This window comes from Caloenas nicobarica, chromosome 1 (assembly GCF_036013445.1).
Source record: "Caloenas nicobarica isolate bCalNic1 chromosome 1, bCalNic1.hap1, whole genome shotgun sequence".
Lineage (NCBI taxonomy): Eukaryota > Metazoa > Chordata > Aves > Columbiformes > Columbidae > Caloenas > Caloenas nicobarica.
In genome coordinates, this window is record NC_088245.1 from 185,822,930 (window position 1) to 185,844,407 (window position 21,478).

Below are 21,478 nucleotides of genomic sequence, written 5' to 3' on the forward strand. Positions count from 1 at the left end.
TGAGATCAGCTTTGTGTCCCTTTCACAGAGGCAGAACGCCACTGTGGCAGTTGCTCACACTCCAATATGGTCTGGAGCTTTCAACAGGGCAGTTGATGGCTCTTTTGCATCTTTTCTGCCCCACCATGCCTGTCCACCTTGGTCCCTGCTGACTGCCCCCGGGGCATGGTGACTCCAGTCACGTTCACTTCCCCCCAGCTGGGGCATCAGGAGGGTTGATAGGCAGGGCCCTTCAATGCTTCAATGCCCACAGCCAAATCCAACCCAGCTATAAAACAGGGCCCATGCCGAAGACCCCCTTTGAGTGGTCGTCTCGGAGCAGCGGGTCTGTGAACAGAGCCCTGCTCATAGACCGCGATGCCATCTAAGGAGACTTCCCGGGATTGAGAGCCCTTGCCTTCTCTTCAATGAGTGATTATTTTATTCTGGATATATCCTTGAGTGAGCCCTTGCCCACCCCAGGCAAGCAATTATTTCTTCTGGGTACCCTTGAGTGAGAGAGGCCTCTTCTTCTTTTTGTGAGTGCATGCATGCTGTGGATCATCATCCTTGTGTGGCCGTACGGTAATAATTTCCCCAACTGGTATATCGAACCTGCAGTTTGTTAAGTGTTGCTGGAGTGCTGACTGATTTTTTTATAACCCCCCTGCTTGCGTTTGTTTCTGTCATTTGGTCTCAGTTCCAAATTAAAGTTGGTTTAAGCTTACGTTTGCTTGGAGTCATTTTGGGGTGCTTCCATGGCAGCCATGTAGCTTGCAAAGCTGCAGCTTGACTTAGGGCCTTTGGGTTACACAAGCATTTTTTTAGCAAAAGCCCTGGAGCAGTCCCTACAGCAAGCAGCATACAGAACAGGGGCTACAAAACAGGTTCCAACAAATATAATAAGCAGTGATAACATGGCTGTAGAACCCCACCTGTGCCTACTTTACATTTTTATTTATCTACAGAAAAATATCCAATAAATGTTGTGCTGTGAACTGCTGATCTAGAATGTTTTGCGGACATCAGATAGCTGAAATATTTAAAGGCTCGTTTATCTCCAGACCAATTTGGGATTAATTTGTTGTTTCTCATTATTTTCTGCTGGTGTCTTATTTTGTGGCAGTTCACCTATAAAGCTCCCTTAACATTTTATTACAGTATATAATATGATGCAACTAATGTAACCCTTGTGGTACAACGTTATCTGTCTTGGGAGATGTAGGGGGTTAAGTAGACATTCAAAAACCCTTGTTAAAAGAAGTCTTCCTAGCAAGAAATATCTCATTGGTCTGGATCAGTCACACTTACCCCTTTACTTGAAACATGAGGTGAAATGTTGTCTTTCTCAAAATTGTGCCTAGAACCAATCTGATTTTAAGAGCAGCTTTAAAATATGCTTCCGTTCTTTTATTAGACTTACTGTTACAGCCCATAAACATTTGGGGTCAAGAGCTCACTTCCTCAAAATATGCCAAATGGGATTAGTCTTGAAATTCTAAGAAGTAAATATTAGGTGGAAACTGATGTTTATTTATTTAATATGAGGGGCATCACGATACTCATCGGTAGCTTGTTGTTCACAAAATTAGTCCCATTTAAGTCACTGTGGGATTTTTATTGTCTGTCACACACTGCGGGTTTGTTACAGTAAATGAAAAATGTCAATATAGTTAAAAAGCAAAACCAAAAAGACCTTAGGAAGAGGCTCAACCTCCAAATGACTCCCCATCCTATATTTTTTTCCTCTGTGCCAAAAGAAGCGAGTCCTTTCTTCCCCCAAATGAGCACTGGGAATACAAACACACCCTGACACGTGAAGTCAGCGCTGCCAAATCAGTTGGGCTCAAGGGGCTGGGGCTGTGGGGAGCCTGTGCCTTCGGGCCCGTTTCTTGCTCCACTGCTTCCTTAACTCGAGAGGCTGGTTTTACGGGCCAGCAGACTGCAGCACGTGTGGGGTAAAGCGCACACCACAGCCTGGAAAAGTTGCTGGTGCTGCTTTGGAGCATGTTGACTCCAGTGCCGACGTGCTCGGTGGGCAGGAAGCCTCGGGGGACCAAGGTGAGTGCAGCTCTCGCCCCTGCGCCCGTCCTGTCTCCCCCCAGGCATGGAGCCCAGCTGCTGAGCACCGTGACAGTGGCTGGTGACAGCTCGGTGTCACCATGGGTTGTGCAGGAGCGGTGGTAAAGATGTCTGCGTGCCCTGAGTGAAGGCTCCGGTGCTGGACAAAATCGAGCAGATAACAACGCTGGTCTGGTTGAAGAGAGTTAGAAGTCAGCTGGTAAGACACATGGCTTGTTCATATGACTTTCTCGGAGGTTGAGGGGAGCAATTCCAGCAGGATAGTGCCGTATTTGTAAATGTGCTTGTCAGCCTGTTTAGAGCATATTGGAACACCAGAATTTTTGCAGTGCATAAAGAACTGCCCCAAGGAAATGAAGATCTGGGCTCCAGTGTTTACGAGTATAACTGTGCTTGGTAATGAGGAGTTAATTCAGCTCCTGCCTTCCTTGAATGTGCATTTTTTTCACTGGGGAGGCCAAGTATTTAGGACCCTCCCACACTGGAAGCAAAATTATGCTCAGCATGCCTAAACATGTTTGTTACTCACAGGGTTTTAACTTTATTTCCTTGAACAGTAGCACCAGAGACATTTTGTTTGGGAACCATGTTAGAAGAACAGGAAACTTACCAGTCCCATCCATTTCACAAATGCAGGTGTATTTGGAGGTCCTGCCAAAAGAACATGATGTGTTCTTGACATGTTTTGTTCTCTAGCTCAGAGCTTCATTCACAAAATACAACTGTCTCTCATTAGACCTGCAAAGCTGATCTACTGGCTGCAGACGAGTATGTTTCCGAAAGGCTCCTTGATACTGCCAGATTTGCAGGAGAAAGGGGAACTCTCTCCTGTTGATACAGCATGTAATAAAACAGGACTCAGAAAAATGATTCTTCTTCACCCCGCTAGTAAAAACCATTGGGACTTGCTTCTCTGCTGCCAGCAGCTTTACGAAGGCATTTACACCCGTGAAAACCAATGGAAAAAGGTAGTTATTAAATATGCTGGAATGGATTTAGTAACGTCTCCATGCATCTTGCATAGAAGTAAATGATGGTGCAGGACTGGAAAATCAAGGTTTGTTTATTGAAAGCAGTCCTTCCACTCCCAGGGTCAGGCCTGTGGTTTGGAAGAAGATACAGACAAGGTCTCAGATGAAAAACAGGTTGTGCTTGTACTTTTGAAATCTTCATTATAATGTGTTCTTGTGAGGATTAATGTTCTGTAGGAAGTCTTCTGTTTTATACAGTCAATCTGACGCTTGCCAAGTCATAGAAGAAACTGTATATGAAAATTAGTTTTGTTCCTTGTTGTTCTATTGCTTTGGAGGTCACTTCTCCTTTTCTCTTTATGCAATATAAGCAAAACCCACCGGAGCAGAGCTTTGATCTAAAGGCAATCACAAACCTCATTAAAACTGACAGGCATGCTGGCCACGCTTCGTTCAGGAAGGAGCAATTAAATTCTTTCGTGGCGTAAGATAGCTAAAAACTAGAAACTGCTGCCCACGGCACAGGGCTACGTAGCCAAGCGCTGAGATGAGCTAACTCGTATGAGCAAGCACTAATTTGGGGAAAGTCGGAGAGGTTTCTCCAGGGACTGCTTGCGAACGCGGCAGCGAGAGCCCAGATTGGTTGCAGCTGTGTTTGCCTGTGTGCGTGTCCGGGGCCGGAAACACCTCGCGGGAGCCAGCAGACAGTGGGAGAAGCAACGGTGCATGGCCCTGAGAAAAAGCCAAGGGACAGCTTCTTCTGGGCAGGCATCCTGGCTGGAGCAGCAAACTTGGACTGCCGCGCAGTGCTCCCTCCCATTTGTTTCCCCTGCGTGCAAGGAAATGGGACGTGGCTGTACATTCTTTGTAAATAAATAGGATTATGCTAAGGAGATAATGGAATTCATCATCGATTTCCCCCCTCAACTCGCAGGAAAATCTGGCAAAGTGCTGAATATTAGTTAACTGTGTGGGTTGAAGTTCTGTATGTAAAACTGCAGAGCTTTTCAGAACTGGTAAAAGAGTCATTGGAGACCCAGCAGGTAACAAGGCAGTGTCTGAAATTCAGACCTCAAAGACCTTCATGGATTTTTAGTGCCTGGTATTTCTACAATGCACATTAAAAGTAGCTTTTATGGAACAATGACGAGAAACTGCTTTCTCTGATCCCTTGTTCGGACTGTTTAAGACAGTCCAGATGTATCTGTTGAAAAGAAATGTAGTCAGATAAGATATAGTTGTGAAACGTTTATACATGAGGAAGGTGTTTGACACATGGAGCTGTTTTGGATAGTTTCTTTATTTGTGTTATCATACAGCATCTTCCTACCAAGCCGCTGTCGGCATCGAAGCTCTTGTAGATTTATTTCCATATTTAGGTCCCCAGAGCAGCTACCTCGTGCACCTCAGATTGTCTGTCTCCATTTGAGGGGATGCTCACACCAGCAGAGCTGAGTAAAGCAGCGTGCTTCAAGAAGTCACTGTCCTGATGCCAGAGTTGCACTCTGTGTGCTCTGACACCTCTGCAACGGGATGTGCAGCCTTAACCTCCTTCAGTGGGAAGTACCAGGCAGGCTCGCAACCAAGGATAAGACTGGAAAACACCCTCAACTCACCTATTTTCCTTGGTGTTTTACCCTAGGAGACAATTGCAATCTGACAGGTCTTTGGTAGCATGGCTTCAGAGAACTGATGGGGAATACAAACCTGGGGCAGCGGGGGGAAGCTGTTTTTAACTCCTGCTACATTTATCAATCAGTTTTGTGTTAGACATCTTCCCCAGCACAGCACAGGGAGTGCCTGGGGCCCGGAATGAGCAGCTGGTGTGGCCGAAGGGCAAGGCTGTGTTACTCTTGGCAGCAGTGCCAGCAATAGCTGGCTGGAAGCATTTGTGAAATTATGGTCTGTGAGGGCACTTCTGGTTTATGCTGACGTGTGTACCGGCTGCCACCAAAACAGGCCCTCTCGCTGGTTCATCTTGGCACTGGTGTTTGTTTGGCTGTGGGATCAGCTGGCTGCCAAAATTGGTCCTGCTGAAAACTTTTTTTTTTTTTAAACTGGATTAGCTTTCAGCTCTGTTGGCAAGTGGCTGTAGCCTAACATGTGGCCGCATGAATACCAGAGCCAGCAGAGAGGAGGCATCAGGAAAGCATGGCTAAGGGAAGGGAAAAGGATGGAATTACCTCTTTTGCCAGTAGCACAGTCTCAGCTTGGCTTAACCCCCAGAGAATCTGCCTCAGGGTAAAATTACCTATTACAGCTTGAGTCACTTCGATGGCTTGCTTTCACAGAAAGGGGAAAATCTTGTTCCTCTTTTCCTCACTCTGATATTACACCTGATGATTGTCTAATCTTGCACTGGTCTGGCTTAGCTGGTTGAATCAGCAGAAAACCAACCCAGGCGAAGAGAAGGGAATAGCGTTCTGCTGGCTTAGAGGGTGGTATCAGCTCAGCAAAGCATCTGCCGCGGCAGGCAGAGCTGGTGCAGGCAGAGAGGGTGGTAGCAGGCAGGTCTGAGGTCGCTGGCTGAGCCACAGAATTCAGCTTCGGTCTTGGAAATCTCCTGTCATAATGCTTAGTAGAAGACCCACAATTCAGGTTCTCTTTGTAGTTTAAAGATGACAACAGGCGCTATCCCTTTGTCTTACAACAAACACGGTGTTTGTCTTGTAAAGCTGGAAGTTGCCACTATTTTATAATTCCTTCCAAACTCCTGCGCCTGTATTTTCAACCCCCACATGGGTAAGCGACAGTTATCCTAACACTTCCCTTCAAGCTGGACCTCTCCTTTGAGCCTTGATTTCCCTTGGGTTTGTTTCCTTATTAAATAGGGAAAATTGCCACAGATCTACTCATGCTCTTTTCCATTAGCCAGATCTTTTCTCTGAGGCTTCAGTGAATGGCCTCTGATGCTGCTTCGGGAAGACACTCTGCTTTCAGGTGCGGGAATGTGAGCTCATAAACAAACTGCTATTGAAAAAATCTATAAAACCCAAAAAATTTGCAAAGAGTATAGAAAGATGGACTCACATATGTGTGCAAAACGGTTGTTTGCAACTCTATCAGTCAGGTAGAAGCAGTAAAATTCCCAAGTTGTATTTGATTATGCTCAGGACAGCCGTGGTACACACAGGTATGGTGCTGGCTGAGCACTGTCTCTATGCACCAAGCACAGAAATCCTGTGCTGTGTTTGCCCAGAAGTTTAAGTTTTCATCTTTGGGAGAAGAAAATCCAGGAAAGGAGGGAAATGCACATCTTGAGGTAGTCCTAATGAAGAGGGGATATCCCAGGTGGGAAGGCATCCACTCATGCCCACACAGCTCCTTCATTTCTAAGGAGATGGAGCAGGACCAGCCAAAAGAATTAGTGAGGAATAAAATGTACTCTAAAAATATATCAGGTAATAAGTTATACCAAAAATATGTGAACTTACAGTGAGTGAGGAATCAAAAATGCCACGATGTTGCTAATATCTTTAACCATAAAATTAAAGAGAAGATCAGTAGAATTGGGAAATTCTTAGTATAAAAATGGCTGTTGGAAAAGTAACAGGTACTTGGAAAACATAAATGTGCAAGCATTGGGATAGCACTTGAAGGCAATTTGGGTAGCTGAGGAATGGTTTAAACTGTCAGTTTTCAGACACTACCTGGAATTACTTATTTTTAATTGTAAAGAAGATGCTGGACAATTAAGAAGAAACAAGCAGGCCATTGTAGTGTACCTCAAGGTCTTGGTTCCTTTTATGCAGCAACTCTGTCTTCTGGGACCATTCTCCAGTAGACAGTGGATGAAATGCCCAAGTGTGTGAGCACTCTGAAGGGGATTATTGAAAATACTTGTCCTTGGTCAAACTGTTCCCATTGAGTCCAGCTGAGAGGGCAGGACAGCTCGGGTGGAGACAGTAGGAGGGAAGGCGAGGAAGAGGAGAGCTCTTCCTCTTCTGGCTGCAGTAAATCGGGGAACCACAGCCTTGGCGTGTTATTGAATGGCTTTTAAAATCCAGATTCCTAAACAATCAGAAAAAAAAAGACGTCAGATGTGTGACGGAGCTTCATTTGATAGCCTGTGCTGTTACTCGTGTGGGTGTCCTGAACGTGAATAGTCTCCCCTGTGCCGATGAGTGACGTGACTGCAGCGGGTGACTGAAGAGCAAGGCAGTGACAGGGATGCGGGAGGCAGAGAACACGCGCGTTTTGGAACAGCCCTTGATGTGGTGTTTCACAAAGTCTAACTCGAAAGTAAGTTCACTTGGCTTTGTTGGAAGACATGTTGACTGAGAACTAACAGAAGGACTGCAGAAAAGATAAAAATCATAAAGGTTCTCTGCAGTCTCAGCGCTTGCAGCTGCAGATTCGTAGTCCTGTAACTAGAGTTCTCCCAGGCAGACGCGGGATCCCTCCTGCTCCGTCTCCCTGGGACTAGTCGGTGTTATTGCAGGAGAGCTGCGCAGGTTTGACAGGCCATGTTATTCTCCAGCAGATTCCCCAGCAGGAAACGGCACAGCTAGTGTGTTAAAATGAATGCGCCTCCATCCTTTTATGATGCACGTAAGGACATCTGGCTAAAATGACGTTATTTTTTCATTAAGCGCGTTCAGGAGGTGGAAGATGGTCGCTCGGCGGGCTTGCCACCCAGCAGCACTCTTTGTTACGCTGCGAAGCACGCACCTGCGAGCTGCAATCCGAAGTCTAATTTAGCAGAGTTAATAAACAACAGAAACCCGTAAATATCTCGGTGGAGGAACAGGCAGCTCCTGCTTGGCGCCGCGGACCTTGGCCACGGCTTAGACGAGCGGCACCCGCCGCCTGCCCGTTCCTCTCCCGGGCAGCCTCGGGGGCCGCGGCGGCCAAGGTGGGTGGGCGCAGCCGTTCCGGGCCGGCGGGCAGCGGCTCCCGGCCGGTCGCTCCTGCGGGCCGGGCCCGGGCCCTTGCCCACCCCTCCGGGATCGAGCGGCAGCGGCGGGGCGCGGCGAGGAGGGGCGTGCGGCAGGGCGGCCGGCGGATGGCGGCCCCCGGCATCGCCCGCTGCCGCTGACCGCGCCGCCGCGGCCGCCCGAGGTGAGAGCGGGGCGCCGCGCCGGGCCCGGGCGGCGGGGGGGGCGGGAGCGGCGGCCTCGGGCCCGGAGCGGGGCGGTGGCCGGGCCGGCCGCGCGGTGTGTGCGGCCTCGGCGGCCCGTCCCCTCCGCTTCCCCCCGGCCGCTCCGCAAGCCCCGGCCCGCCATGGTGAGTAGCGGGGGCCGGCGGCGGCGGCGGCGGGAGGGGCAGGCCCGGCCGGGGAGCGCAGGCCGCGGCGCTGTGCGGCGGGCAGCAGCCGGGCGGCGGGGCGGCCGCGGCCGCTGGTTCCTCTCTCAGCCCTCCTCCCGCATGGGCCCCGCTGCCCGCTCGCTCTTTGCGGGGCTCAGGGGGACGCCGAGGGCCGCCCTCCCCCGAGCAGCGGTGCCCGACGGAGCGGCCGTGACCGGCGGGGAGGCCGTGGGCGGCGGCTGGGGAGTGCGGCCGGGCCCGGCAGGAGTGCCATCGGGTGTCGGGGATCCCTCGGCTGGAGCGGGGTTGTGACCAGAAGGTGCGGGGGAGCTCCTCCCGGGCAGAGGGGCCGGGAGGTGAGCGAGGCGCGTGTGTCGGCTGCGTCCTGCGCCCGGCACATGGTGAGACCCCGCGGGTGGAGCAGCGCTCTTGGGGCTGTGACTGCACCGGATCAGAATTACTTTTTTACTTCTCCAGCGCTTTCTGAAGGCTGAACGTGTTGGATCTACCTGGTACTCCTGGGAAAAAAAAAAAAAAAACAAAACAACAACAACAACAAAAAAAACAACCAACAAAAAAACCCAAACAACTTTAGGCATGAAATAACATATTGAAAGCATGGCCACTTCCCTTAGCTCTTTTTGGCCGCCTGGATACCTGCTGCCCCTGGAGGTCAATCGTTCGGTGTTAACATGTCTACGCTGACCCTCCGTTGGGTTGTGGTTCCTCTCGGTGGGGTGAGCGGAGTTAAGATCGTTGCTGCTGGCAGGAGGAGCTCCCATCTCCCTTCCTTCTGCCTTGCCTGCGCGGGACCCTCTTTTGGCTGATTCAGGACGCGGGCCTGACGGAAGGCTGGTAGAACGGCTCACAGGAGGTCCTGGCAAGGACCAGGGCCTTTGCGAAGGAAAGGGAGATGAGCCCTCTCCTGACTAGCTCAGCTGCTTGTGGAAACGCAGCCCGACTCGGTCACGTTTTATTTGGAGTACTTGCACGCCGTTGCAGGACACTTGCAATTGAAAAGCTATCTTTTTGTTTTGTTCGAAGTTTGGTGAAATTTTGGTTTTGCTTTCAGCCTGCCGCTGGCTGATACACCCAACTTCGGTGCTGGATGAATTTCTCTCTGGAGCATGGGAAAAAGCTACTGTGGTTGTTCTTGCGTTTATGGTTTGATTTGGTTTGCCATTCTTCTTAGTAATGATAAAACTGTGCAAGCTGTTCTTTCTGGTGGGCGACATCTGCTGGGTGTGTACCTGGACAGTCTGCGTAGCTCAGCTGAAGGAAGAAACCGCTGTGCCTTTTGGTCCATGTGCTCTGAATGGGGAATTCCAGGGACATCCAAACCTGAATCAGAAGTTACACAGAAAAATTCCCAATGGGAAATTAAAATGTTGCTGTAGTTCAGCACAAATACCAGGTTGCTAATACAAAGGGATGTTTCAATCCACAGGCAACTTACTCTCTGAAATTAATGTCCTAAAGAAGACAGAAGTTCAGCTGTCCCAGCCAGTTATGCAAGTTTTCAACATTTGTGGTTTGATGTTACTGGTGGTATTGTAAGAGGGGAAAAAAAGAGCTCGTAGACTTGCCTGTTTCTTTTTTTTTTTAATCCTAAGTTTTAATGATGACATACAATGGTTTTGAAATTCAGTTATATTTATAAAGCATAATTATTTAGTTGGATAAGTGGAGTTGGAATGCACCAGGACAGTTTTATTTGGATCACGAAACCTTTTTGTATATGTTTTTTTATATTTTTAGGAGCATGAAAGTCTTCAGTGTTTGTCCTGCAATTTTGATGGAACGTGTTGTAGTAAGCATTTTCTGCAGTGGTTTGCAGCGCTCACTGTCAGGCATGCAAAGCTGCTTTTCCAGGTCCATAACTAAAAAGTAAAATCCCCCCTGGTAAAGGAGGTGGACCAGTGCAAATATTTTCCACATTGTGAATTTCCATTTACTGGAGATGGAGAACTGTCATTTTAGTTTTGTAGTTGTTGTCCTCCTAATGCATGCGCAAAACTGATCTTTGTGCTAGTACTGCGGCTAAAAGCTGTGAGTACAAGTTGGAAAGAGAGAGATAAACAGGAAGACTCAAGAGTATGGGGGCAAAATTATCCTCATCCTGTCATCCCATTCTTTTTAGCAGTAGCAAGAGGGTTGAAGACAAACTTCGGTTGTCCTAGCACTGAGAGGTGCTTCAAAATTAATTTCTTACAGAAAATGAAGTTTCTGAATGGGATCTGTGGTCTCATGGGAAACCTTTGGTGGTGAATGGAGTCATTGGAGTGTTTCTCTGGGGCTCCGTCCCAGGCTGTAACGGTGGCACCTTCTGCCTGATGATCTTAGTCCTGAGGATGAGTAGAAAAGCTGGCAACTTTTTCAAACTCCCCTTAACCAAACAAGCAGAGGGAGTACCACCCCTCCTCATCACTGGTGAAGCACAGGAGGTTTGCTTGTACCTCTCAAGAATGGCACTTTTACTGCAAAGTCTTGCTAGGACTGTATCTGTCCTCTTGTGAAGGAAACTCAGAATTGATCTCGCCTTTCTCCCCTGTAGTTGTCTTTGCTTCCGTATTTATTTTATTGCTCTTCTTGTCCTGTACAGCATGGATCTTCCCTTGCAGCTCTTCTCGTGGCTCCCATGTTGGCCACTTTATATCTGAGGGGACAGTAACCTTAGAAATAACGTCAAAACGAATTAAAAGAGCTCATTCATCTGCCTTACTGTCGCAGGGCTACTTGATGCTCTTTATTTTTGTGGTACATGTTGAATTTTATTACATATATGTATGAATACATATTGTATAATATGGAATGAGTTTATACAAGGGAAGCATCTTTCTAATTATAGCTCAGAATGAAGTGTTTGAGGGTTTTGGCTGATAAAAACCATCATCCATTTTGATCTTTATTAGCTATTTTTTTTCTTAGAGCATGCTGTAAATTATACGGTGTCTGCATCTGAGCACTTGGCTTTGGTTAGAGGCACTGGGAGGGTAGTGGGCTGGGACCCTTCACTGAGACTTTCCAGTACAAGGGAGCACATGAGAAATCCTCTTCCTGTAGGTCTCATCCACAAAAAGAACTTGCTGAGGCATGAACGCTGTGAGAGTGGAACTGGGAATAGAGATTGTGGATGAGTAAAAATGGTTAGCAGTTTTGTTTCGTGATGAGTTATCAAGGATTATGGGCAGTTGTTCTTTGAAGTATTTGAACTTTGTGCTGAGTAGGTCAGTGATAACATATTTGCTTGGTTATTTAAAAATATTGCAGGAGTAAGAGAAAAGCTAACTTTTTAAGTGAGTGGTGACACCCCTTTGTCTTTGCAGGTAGAGCAAAGGGCCACACCACATATTCTGTAGCTGAAGAAATTCTAAAGCTGGGCTTTTCCAGTCACCTTTAATATTACCTTCTTCCAGTAGCAGTGCATGAGTTTTGAAACTGTAAACTTTGGAGGAGCTGAGCAAGCAAAGAGTAATCAAATCTTAGCAAGGCTTACTGGCTGGGTATATTTTGTGAAAATCCAGTTTCTGGGTATTGCATCAGTGAGGAAGGATTTAAGTCTTGAACTCTTGTTATGAGTACACGAGTTATTTTCATTCAGAGTCCTTGCTGGGTTTGGCAAGCCTTCTTTTATGGCATTTTTAGTTGAGACTCCAAAAGTGGTCCTGCCTGGACAGGGAGCCGTTCTTGTGCCTGCCGTCTGCTGGCCAGATACCACAGCTAACTGGACTGGCTGCAAGAACCCAGCAGAGGCTCTGTCTTAAGGAGATGGGAGAAAAAAGTGGATCCTTTTCTCACTGAGCCGTGCCTCAGATGGAGATAAGTTTTTGCATGGTTTCCTGAATATAAATTCCTGAAATAAATTTTTTTTGAAGTTCTGTTATTATTTTCTTTCTCTTTCCTAGGATATGATGGAGCTGCTAGAAGAAGATCTCACCTGTCCCATTTGCTGTAGCCTTTTTGATGATCCTCGTGTCCTGCCTTGTTCACACAACTTCTGCAGAAAGTGTCTGGAAGGAATTCTTGAAGGAAATGTGCGGAATGTGCTTTGGAGGCCGTCCCCTTTCAAATGCCCCACGTGCAGGAAGGAAACTCCCGTTACTGGAGTCAACAGCTTGCAAGTCAACTATTCCCTGAAAGGTATCGTGGAGAAGTATAACAAAATCAAAGTAACTCCGAAAATGCCTGTGTGCAAAGTGCACAGCGGGCAACCCCTTAACATTTTTTGCCGGACAGACATGCAGCTCATTTGTGGGGTTTGTGCCACCCGTGGTGACCACACGAAACACGTGTTCTGTTCTATCGAAGAAGCATATTCCCAGGAGAAGCGGGCTTTTGAAACCCTGTTTCAGGGCTTTGAAACCTGGCGTTGTGGAGATGCCCTCTCGCGGCTGGATACCTTAGAAACCAGTAAGAGGAAAGCTCTGCAAATGCTGACCAAGGATTCTGACAGAGTGAAGGAGTTCTTTGAGAAGCTGCAGCACACGCTGGAGCAGAAACGAAATGAGATTCTCTCTGACTTTGAGACCATGAAGCTTGCAGTGATGCAGGCCTACGATCCAGAAATCAATAAACTGAACACAATTCTGCAAGAGCAACGGATGGCTTTTAACATCGCGGAGGCCTTCAAAGACGTGTCTGAGCCCATCATATTTCTGCAACAGATGCAGGAGTTCAGGGAAAAAATCAAGGTGCTCAAAGAAACCCCTTTACCATGTTCCAGTGTGGACATCAGCCCTACAATAAAGAGCTTTGATACCAGCCAGTGGAATGGAATAAAACTAGTCGATGTGGACAAACTTTCCTTGCCTCAGGAAAACAACACTCTTAAATTCAAGATTCCCTCAGTCTTTTCACGCAGATTTATATTGACCTCTCTTGTTTGCTTGCTTATTCTTGCTGTCACCAGAATGTCCTTTGTGGAGTCAGTTGTTGACAATCTCCAGTGCTGGAAATCTCAATTCTTTACAATTAGCTTGTCCTATTTGGCAGATACAGTGGAGATCGCAGATCACGCAGTCTTCTACTGGGAACAGATGACAGATGGAGCTTCCCTTCTAAGAGAAAAGTGTAAAAACTATACATTGGTTGTACTGGATAATGTCGCGCAGTTTGTGTGCAGATATAAACTGTTGTGAAGTCCTTACTGAAACATGAGAGAGATCTGTTGAAGAAAACATAGAACTTTGTAAAATTAATTGGTTTTAAGCCTTTCAGTGAAAACATTTGAAGATTCAAAATGTTTCCAAAACATTCATACTGTTCATGTAGTTTGAGCACTGGTAAACTGGAAGGTGAAGTGGAACCTTGAAAAACACACTAGTTCTAGATGTCAGTGGTGATTATGGGAATATTATTCACTGTAAATCACTTTGCTTATCAAAATACAAGACCAAACTGTGTAATTGATTTAATGTAATTGTAGAATAAGATAAGAAGTGTCACTTCCTAAGAGGTCATAGTTAAAAATGTTTTTTTTCTAACTGGGAAGTGGTTCGTAAACAGGAAGAACAGTTGTGATTGAGAAGAATACTGTACTGAGAAGCTTGGTTAGCACTGCCCTTCCACTGCAAAATACAGAGTGCATCGTGCATGTTCTGGAACTGCTTTCTATCTGAGGATGTTACTTCTCACTTGAAATAGATAATTGTATTTTTTTGTATAACCAAATGTCACAATTATCCTGTGCATCCAGATTACTGTAGATATTGGTTATTGTTTACATGTTCTGTACAAAAATATAACTTCAGGGCAAGCATAAATTCTAGGGGTAAAGAGAAATCAGTTGAGGTTGGTGAGAAAAGAACAAGCTGCAAGATAGTACCTACTTTGCAGATAGTACGTACTTTGCAGTTTACTTTTCCAGCATCAAATTGTTGGAGTATTTGAGCTGTGTTGTTAGATCTGTGTTTCTCTGAAGCCCCAAGTTCTTAAAAAGGGGCCTTAATGTCAACAGTTCAGCGGGGTGAAAGGCAGGTGGGGGTCAGCCACAGGACGGCAGCTGACACGCCAACCCTGCAAAGCTGGCATGTGGAGAAGGTTCTCTGCTTTTGCTCTGTCTCTCCAGATTGTAATTCCAAGAGCTGGGGAGAAAGATGGGGCGATTCCTTGGAACAGAGTGCGTAATGTGACAGGAGTATGGACGCCGTTGGTGTTTGGAAACGCTTTATAGGATTGGAATATATATAGGCTCTTCCACTGTTACTGTATTTTCGTGTACCTTGTTTGAGGACTGAATTGAATTTTCTGACTTAGCCATAGGATAACGGTGATTTAAAGTGAACTGTAAGCTTGAGTTCTCTCAAGTGCCCTTCTTTGAGAGCATACGATACTGAAATATATTGCTTGAAGCACATCTGACCTCTGTTTGCAGTGGCCCTATGAACAGCAATATATTGAATGAAAACATTTAGTTGACATTTCTGGCAAACAAATGTTATGGGTGCCATACTTGAGGATGTTCCTTGGCCTCTCTTAAGGCTTAGTAAGTTGTGATGGTCAGTTCAGTGTCTTGCAGTAATCCTTGCAAGCTGTTCATTTCGAAAATAAAACATTAAATTCCAAGAATCAAAGTTTCCAAGCAACCAAACCCTGCAAACAAAACTATTGTACATGATATTTACATCTTTGTTGCCTGGGAGTCCTGTCGCTGCTCCACACCTCACTCCAAACACTTGCTAAAAGCACCGAATGGTTCTTGCAGCTGCAGGTGACTTGCAGATCAGGAAAGATCAAGTCAAAAACATGTAGATCAGAGAGTCACAATTCTCGGGTGGCCGAGATAACAATGAGTAATCGAGAGGTGGTCGTTCTGAGCGTGGGAGGTATGAGATTTGTAACCCGGGCTTCCACCTTGCAGCAGTTCCCGGAGTCCAGGCTAGCACGGATGTTGTATGATGATGACCAGGAATTTAAACTGGTGAATGGCGAGTTTTTTGTGGACAGAGATGGAACTTTGTTTAGTTACATCATGGACTTCTTGAGGACTCTCCAGGTCTCCTTACCTACTGATTTCTCAGACTACCAGAGGCTGCAGAGAGAAGCCGAATTCTATGGGCTCTACCTTCTGGCTGACGTCCTGAGCCAGGAACACTTGCTGAAGCCGAGGCTGGAGATCTTGGAAGTGCGTTTTTCTCTCCAAGAGATGCAGGCCTTTTTCCGTATCTTCGGCTCCTGCAGCACCACTGTTGAGAAGCTAGCTGACCAGATCACTGTGTTTACAGGGCAGCAGTCAGGACACAGCTGGAACAGCCCTTTTTCTTCTCAGAAACCACTCGTTCCGCTTCCTTTGGAAAGACCTTCTCATCACGACATGTTTTTTCAGTGTGGTACTGACTGCTCTGCTGGTGACCAGTTTGTGGCCAGGTACCCTCCCTGAGTGTGACTTCTCATTATGGAAATGTCTTTATGACTTCCAGTTCATGGAGTACATGCTACGTGCTAGCAAAGCTTGTCCTAAAGAAACTATCGGACAGCTGAGAGAAAAGAGAGATGTTTCCTTCTTTCTGCTAGTTTAACGTTATCTTTTTTCTAGTTCTGGAATACCCAGTTTAACTTCTGTTAGACTGATTTGCCTGTTCTTCAGCTTTCTAAAATACTGTTCTTGATGCTTGTTTTTGAGTCCTGTTGGGTGTTTCTCTGCCCTTTCCTCCTTGCTTGCTCTCCCAGGCTTTAGAATTTCAGGGTATCAACGACCTTCAGAAGACTTGAAAAACGCAGAGTAAAATTAAGCAAAGCAAATGAAGTAAATAAGGAGTGAACTACTGGAGAAGCCTAAAATCTCCACTAGCTCATGGTCTTTCATATGGAAAAGAGGACAAAGAGAATGGCTAACCAGGGTTGAAAACACCAGTAGAACTAAGATGGCAATTCAGGGACTGGGAAGTTTTTGTAGAGCCTTTTAGTAGGGGGGAGGGAGAAGGAGTAGATTACTAACTATATGCTACACAGTGGGTTTTCTTTGAATTCAGAGCCAGGTTCTGTTTTTATTGCGATTACTGTATATCAGTGATTTTTGTGATAGCAGTATCGTATTCTAATGATAACTTACATTTTTAAAACAAGGTCTTACTGGATGTCTCTGTTGTCTGGAGACATGTTCTTACTGTTTCAGAAAATGTAACCTAATTTGTCCTCTGTGGCTGTTAGGACATCTGAGATTTTATGGAAATTTCATCAAAATATTTCCAAAAGAGTTATTCTCTCTGAATATATGAATCAGCACAGCAGTTCTTTGATTATTTTAAAAAAAAACCAATAAAGATTATCTTCTAGCTTTCTTTAGTTAAGTAGAAGAAAAGCTACTTTGCATTTGCGAAGCAACATACATTTGTGTGCCAAACCTTAATTTTATAATGTGTTACTAATTTTAATGGACTAACAATTGGTTGAGTAGGTTACTTTCTGCAACTTCCATAGTGGGGAGAATATTTCTGATTCTTTCCTTTATTGCTTCAGACTTGGTAAAAATTTTCCTTTGCAGATCAATAGAAAAGCTTGTCTTGATTAATGAAACAAGCTGAGTTTGATTATGTTGCCTGCTGAATTTCTATTGACTTTGTGGTGACATGGACTCTTTGGCCGCCTTTGTGCTTTCCATGAATGTTTGGTGTACTTTCTGTGAACTGTGGAACAGTTTCACCCCTGTCAGCTTCTGTATTTTGGAATGGTATTTTTACCTGACTTCTGTTCCTCCAAATGTCTGGATAGATTCTTGAACTGTACTTTATACCAAGTAAAATCATTCGAGGCAATGTGAAAATGATTTTCATACTTGTTACCACAAGACTTGCTGTACAAGGTAACTTTGCAATAAATGTCACTGTTTGTAGCGAGAGATCCCTTGTCATGACAAGCGATGCTGTTGGGCTGAACGTGGCTTCTCTGTCCCTCCCGTCATTTACCCTTTCTTGAAAAACGTGCAGCACTATAGAGAGCATCCCATTCACCTCCGTGCAATGAAACGAGGTGGAGTTTATCACAGCTATTTCTTAAGAAGGTTTCAGTGAGATGCAAGATAAGTGTTTCCTCTAATATGTAAGTGGACAAGCTGAGAATTACTGTTCTTATAACAAGTGAAAGAGTTACAAGTGTCCTTAAAGGAGGAAAAAAAAAAAAAACAGAACCTTGTTTGCTGTAAACCTGTGCAATTGTGCTGACTTGCATCATCCGAGGCCTGGTTTGTTTAAAAAAAAAAAAAAAAAATCTGATTGCACCCTTTAAGAAGTAATTCGAGTGTGTTGTAACCGCTTTTTTCTTATTTCAGATATGTTTCCATAAAGCCTGATGACAGAAAGCTGATAAACGGTACTAATGTGCTGGGCTTGCTTCTTGACACTTTATTCAAAGATGGATTTCACCTTGTAAGTACCAGGATGGTCTCCAGTGAAGAAAAAGTCGAATGCTACAGTTTGGAAAGGATGAAGAGGCCAGCAGGCCTTACAGTGACGGTGAACCAAACCTCGGGGATCTCCAGGGTTGCACAGGCAAAGAAAAGCCAAGTGCAGAAAGGGAAATAAAACTTTTTGCTTTCGTCTTTCGAAGGTGGAAGAGGGGTTTGGTAGCACTAGTGGCCGTTTTTGCTGGGTTGTTTGAAACTGCAACTATTGAGGGAAGTAACAAACAAACTTTTTTTTTTTCAAGTATTCAGAAAAAAAAAAAGGCTTTCTTGCCTTTTACCACTCCACCTTCTTCAACTCTAAATAAAAGAGCCAGAGGTTCAATCCTGGTTTTGTGGACCAGATTCCAGCATTTTTAAGGGTTGTTTTTGTTTGTGGCTAAAATTTGTATTAGTACTCGCAAAAAATCAGCCACTCCTTTTAGAAAATAATTTTTATGTTCTATGCTAGTCTGTAAGTAGATTTTAAATATATAATATATGAAGAAATAAAAACTTGGCACAACTGCTGTCCCAACGGTTTGGAGAAGTGACTGGAGGAGGAATGCAAACCTCAGCGATTGAATATTGCTTCTCCTTTCAAAAGATACACATATACTGGTGCCGTCAGCTGAAAGGGATGTAGTGCAAACATCCCACGTCGTGTCGCTGTGTGGCTCCAGACATGAGAAAGTGGCTTTGTGAAGCCACCACCAGTGTTTGTGACATAACGGTATTACTGTCTCTTGCAGAATACCCCTCTGTCCTCTCCTCCTGCTCCAAAGGCATTAAAGCTGCTCTTCAGTGCTGAGAATTCAATGACAAAGGTCTTTGTGAACAAAGGGTCAGTTAATTTTTAGAGCTTTAACTGTAAAAAGAATGTGATGATCCTTTGGATGGAAGAGTTAGTACAGTTTTAAACGAAATAGTACAAAGGATTTCTTAACACTTGTTAAGTGCAAAACATATTTAGAGGGAAAGCTTGGCAGAAGTGGCTTTAAAAGTCTTGGGAATGTTAACCCTGTACAATGCTTTGTAAAGATGCCAAAATTAGCTCAGGTACCAGGAGAGGTAAGTTATCAAGGCCTTATAAATTAACAATCTTTTTTCTTCCTTTCAAGGCAAAGAAAGAAGATAGCAATAACTTCAAAGATTTGTTATTTGAATCTGACTTTTGTTGTTGATGCATCTTTCCAAAGTTACAAACAGCAAAGTAGAACTCGTTTGGGCTTTCCTGGCTAGTTAGATCTGGCTTTTGATTAGCTTTAAAAGCTGAAGTCTTTATTTGCAGCACCTAAAAATGGGGATGGGTGGTGGGAATCTTCTTGTGGTGGGTCTGCTTCTTGCCCTTGGGAGTTTCAACCAAATGGATATTCCCAGAGTGCCGGTGCCACTCTCAGGCATCTCTTGCTACCACTGTGGTGCATTGTAGCTTGACACAAGTTCAGTGGCAACAATGGGGTCCTCCTTGTTTGTTCTAGAGCTTTCTGGGTTGAGAATAATGTGATTATGGGACTACATCCCCTAATGTGCTTACAGGTTATGTAATGTAATAAATGTTGAGGAATGTAAGTGTGGATGCTTTCACTTCAAGTAGGATTTTTTTGTCAATAATGTCAAGATGTTCATATTTGTCTTGATATAAAGCATTTTTCACAGAACCACCTCACTGGAACAACCTGGGATGTGGTGGAGTCCCCATTGCTGGAGGTTTTCAAGACATGACTGGACAGGGTACTAGATAATCTCACCCGGGCTCCCTTTTCCACAAAAGGTTGGACCAGATGATATTTTGAGGTTCCTTCCAGCCTGGGCTGCTCCATGATTCTGTGAAGGCATGTCTCAGAAGGCCCATCATAGAATCATTTTGGTTGGAAAAGACCTTTAAGATCAAGTCCAACCATTAATCTAGCACTGTCAAGTCCACCACTAAACTATGTCCCTAAGAACCTCATCTACGCGTAAACTGGGAGTAGTTTCAGAACCCCTTGTAGTAACAAAGTAGTGAGTTTATTTTCCTTGCTGTAGCAGCCCCTGTGAAAATTGAAGTTTGATTTTTAAATTTTTTTTGGATAAAGTGAAAGAAAATATGAAATATTTCAATTTTTAAAAAGCCCTGGAGTTTTACTGTATGCCATCATTCATGCTCCATGGCTTTGGCAAAATGAATATTTGGTACAACCATTTCAGTAACTATTTACGATGGGCTAGTGCTGTACACTTTCTGGTTCCCCTTGTGAGTTAATTTTTATTCAGCACAAACCTCGCTCTACGAATGTAACATTTTGGCTCTGGAAAAATATGTCCTGTAGAGAACCATACATGCTTACCTGGACCTTGTGTGACAACATACTGTGAGGCTACGCAGCTTTTTGAAGCGAAGCACATGAGCGTCAGCCAGTTTGGATTCCCAAAGTTCTGGTGTTTACTCTCACTTAGCACTGAACTGAGAAGTGTCACCTTTTGTCATTTGTGCACCTGCAGGAAACGTGATGAGGCTCTTATACAAGGCTTTTGGGTGTATTTTTCTTTTTTAACTGATAGTTGCTTAAATAAGTTTGAGAGCATGTGTATGTGTGTCAATAACCTGATAGAAATTTGGTAAAAGTGTCTGACTGAGACTGGTAGGATAACCATGGCTTTTAATTTAAGATAATTTGATATTAAGCTGGTTTGTCGAAGAAAAGCACCTTGCTGGATTTTGTTGTACAGAAGCGGAAGCAGTGATGGTAGAGCTCCAGGTGTATCTTCAAGCTACAATTATATGGCAGTAATTACAGAGGAAGGGGTGAAAGTGTGTCTGTTTGCAGACAAACACATATAAAAATAGCATCAATTTACTAGGACGGTCTTCAGCTGGCCTGGGTAGCTTCTGCCCTCCACCTTGCAAGATTATTTATGCTATAGTAAAGCGTTGCTGAACCAGGATGGTGATTTTTCTGTGCCCTCTTTGGAGCATGTGCAGCGTATCATGCAGGCACCGAGGCAGTTATTTGGAAGTAGCAGCCAATATTTTTACTGCACCTGCCCTTCCGAGGTCCCAAACCAGCAGGGATGCAGCAGGGAGCAGCCCGTGGTGCATCAGCAGCAGAGCAGGTGACGCTGGTGCATTTCCCACTCTGCTCTGCACTGGTGCGGCCTCACCTGGAGCTCTGGGTGCAGTTCTGGGCACCACAGGATAAAAAGGATATAAAGCTACTAGAGAGTGTCCAGAAGAGCACTACAAAGTTGGTGAAGGGTTTGGAGAGGAAGCTGGATGAGGAGCAGCTAAAGTCACTTGGTTTGTTCAGCCTGGAGGAGACTGAGGGGAGGCCTCATGGGGCTACAGCTTCCTCACAAGGGGAGGAGGAGGGGCAGGCGCTGAGCTCTTCTCTTTAGTGACCAGTGACAGAACCCGAGGGAATGGCAGGAAGATGTGCCAGGGGAGGTTCAGGTTGGACATCAGGAAAAGGTTCTTTACCCAGAGGGTGGTGGACACTGGAACAGGCTCCCCAGGGAGGTGTCACGGCCCCAAGCCTGACAGTGTTCAAGCAGAGACTGGACAACACCCTCAGACACATGGGGTGACCTGTGGGGTTGTCCTGTGCAGGGACAGGAGTTGGACTCGATGATCCGTGTGGGTCTCAGGACATTCTATGATTCATTCTAAGAGAACAGCTGTACACATAGAAGTGAATTTGGCTGATGAGAGCCCAGACTAGCTATGAGTCTGATTTTAAAAGCCTTCTGGTGAAAACCAGATGGTGCATTAAATTGAGTACTTTCACCCAAATCTTGGCAGGTATCTCACTCTGGTATCTCCCTCTAGTATCTCATAACACGA

The 21,478-nt window shown here is 45.3% G+C and overlaps 2 protein-coding genes across 3 annotated transcripts; both read left to right on the forward strand.

Annotated features, from left to right (window-relative positions):
- The first annotated feature begins 8,026 nt into the window (after positions 1–8,026).
- On the forward strand, positions 8,027–13,417 carry TRIM13 (tripartite motif containing 13). 2 transcript variants are annotated; one of them, XM_065641378.1, is made up of 2 exons: positions 8,027–8,093; positions 12,185–13,417. In XM_065641378.1, exon 2 carries the CDS (start codon positions 12,188–12,190, stop codon positions 13,415–13,417), a length of 1,230 nt encoding a protein of 409 aa, XP_065497450.1. In that variant the 5' UTR covers positions 8,027–8,093; positions 12,185–12,187. The 2 variants fall into 2 exon arrangements, with proteins under 2 accessions (XP_065497450.1, XP_065497442.1); XM_065641370.1 differs by lacking the exon at positions 8,027–8,093 and adding an exon at positions 8,180–8,258.
- A 1,649-nt stretch (positions 13,418–15,066) lies between these two features.
- On the forward strand, positions 15,067–17,992 carry KCNRG (potassium channel regulator). The gene is made up of 2 exons (XM_065641391.1): positions 15,067–15,644; positions 17,545–17,992. Exons 1-2 carry the CDS (start codon positions 15,067–15,069, stop codon positions 17,795–17,797), a joined length of 831 nt encoding a protein of 276 aa, XP_065497463.1. The 3' UTR covers positions 17,798–17,992.
- The last annotated feature ends 3,486 nt before the right edge of the window (positions 17,993–21,478 follow it).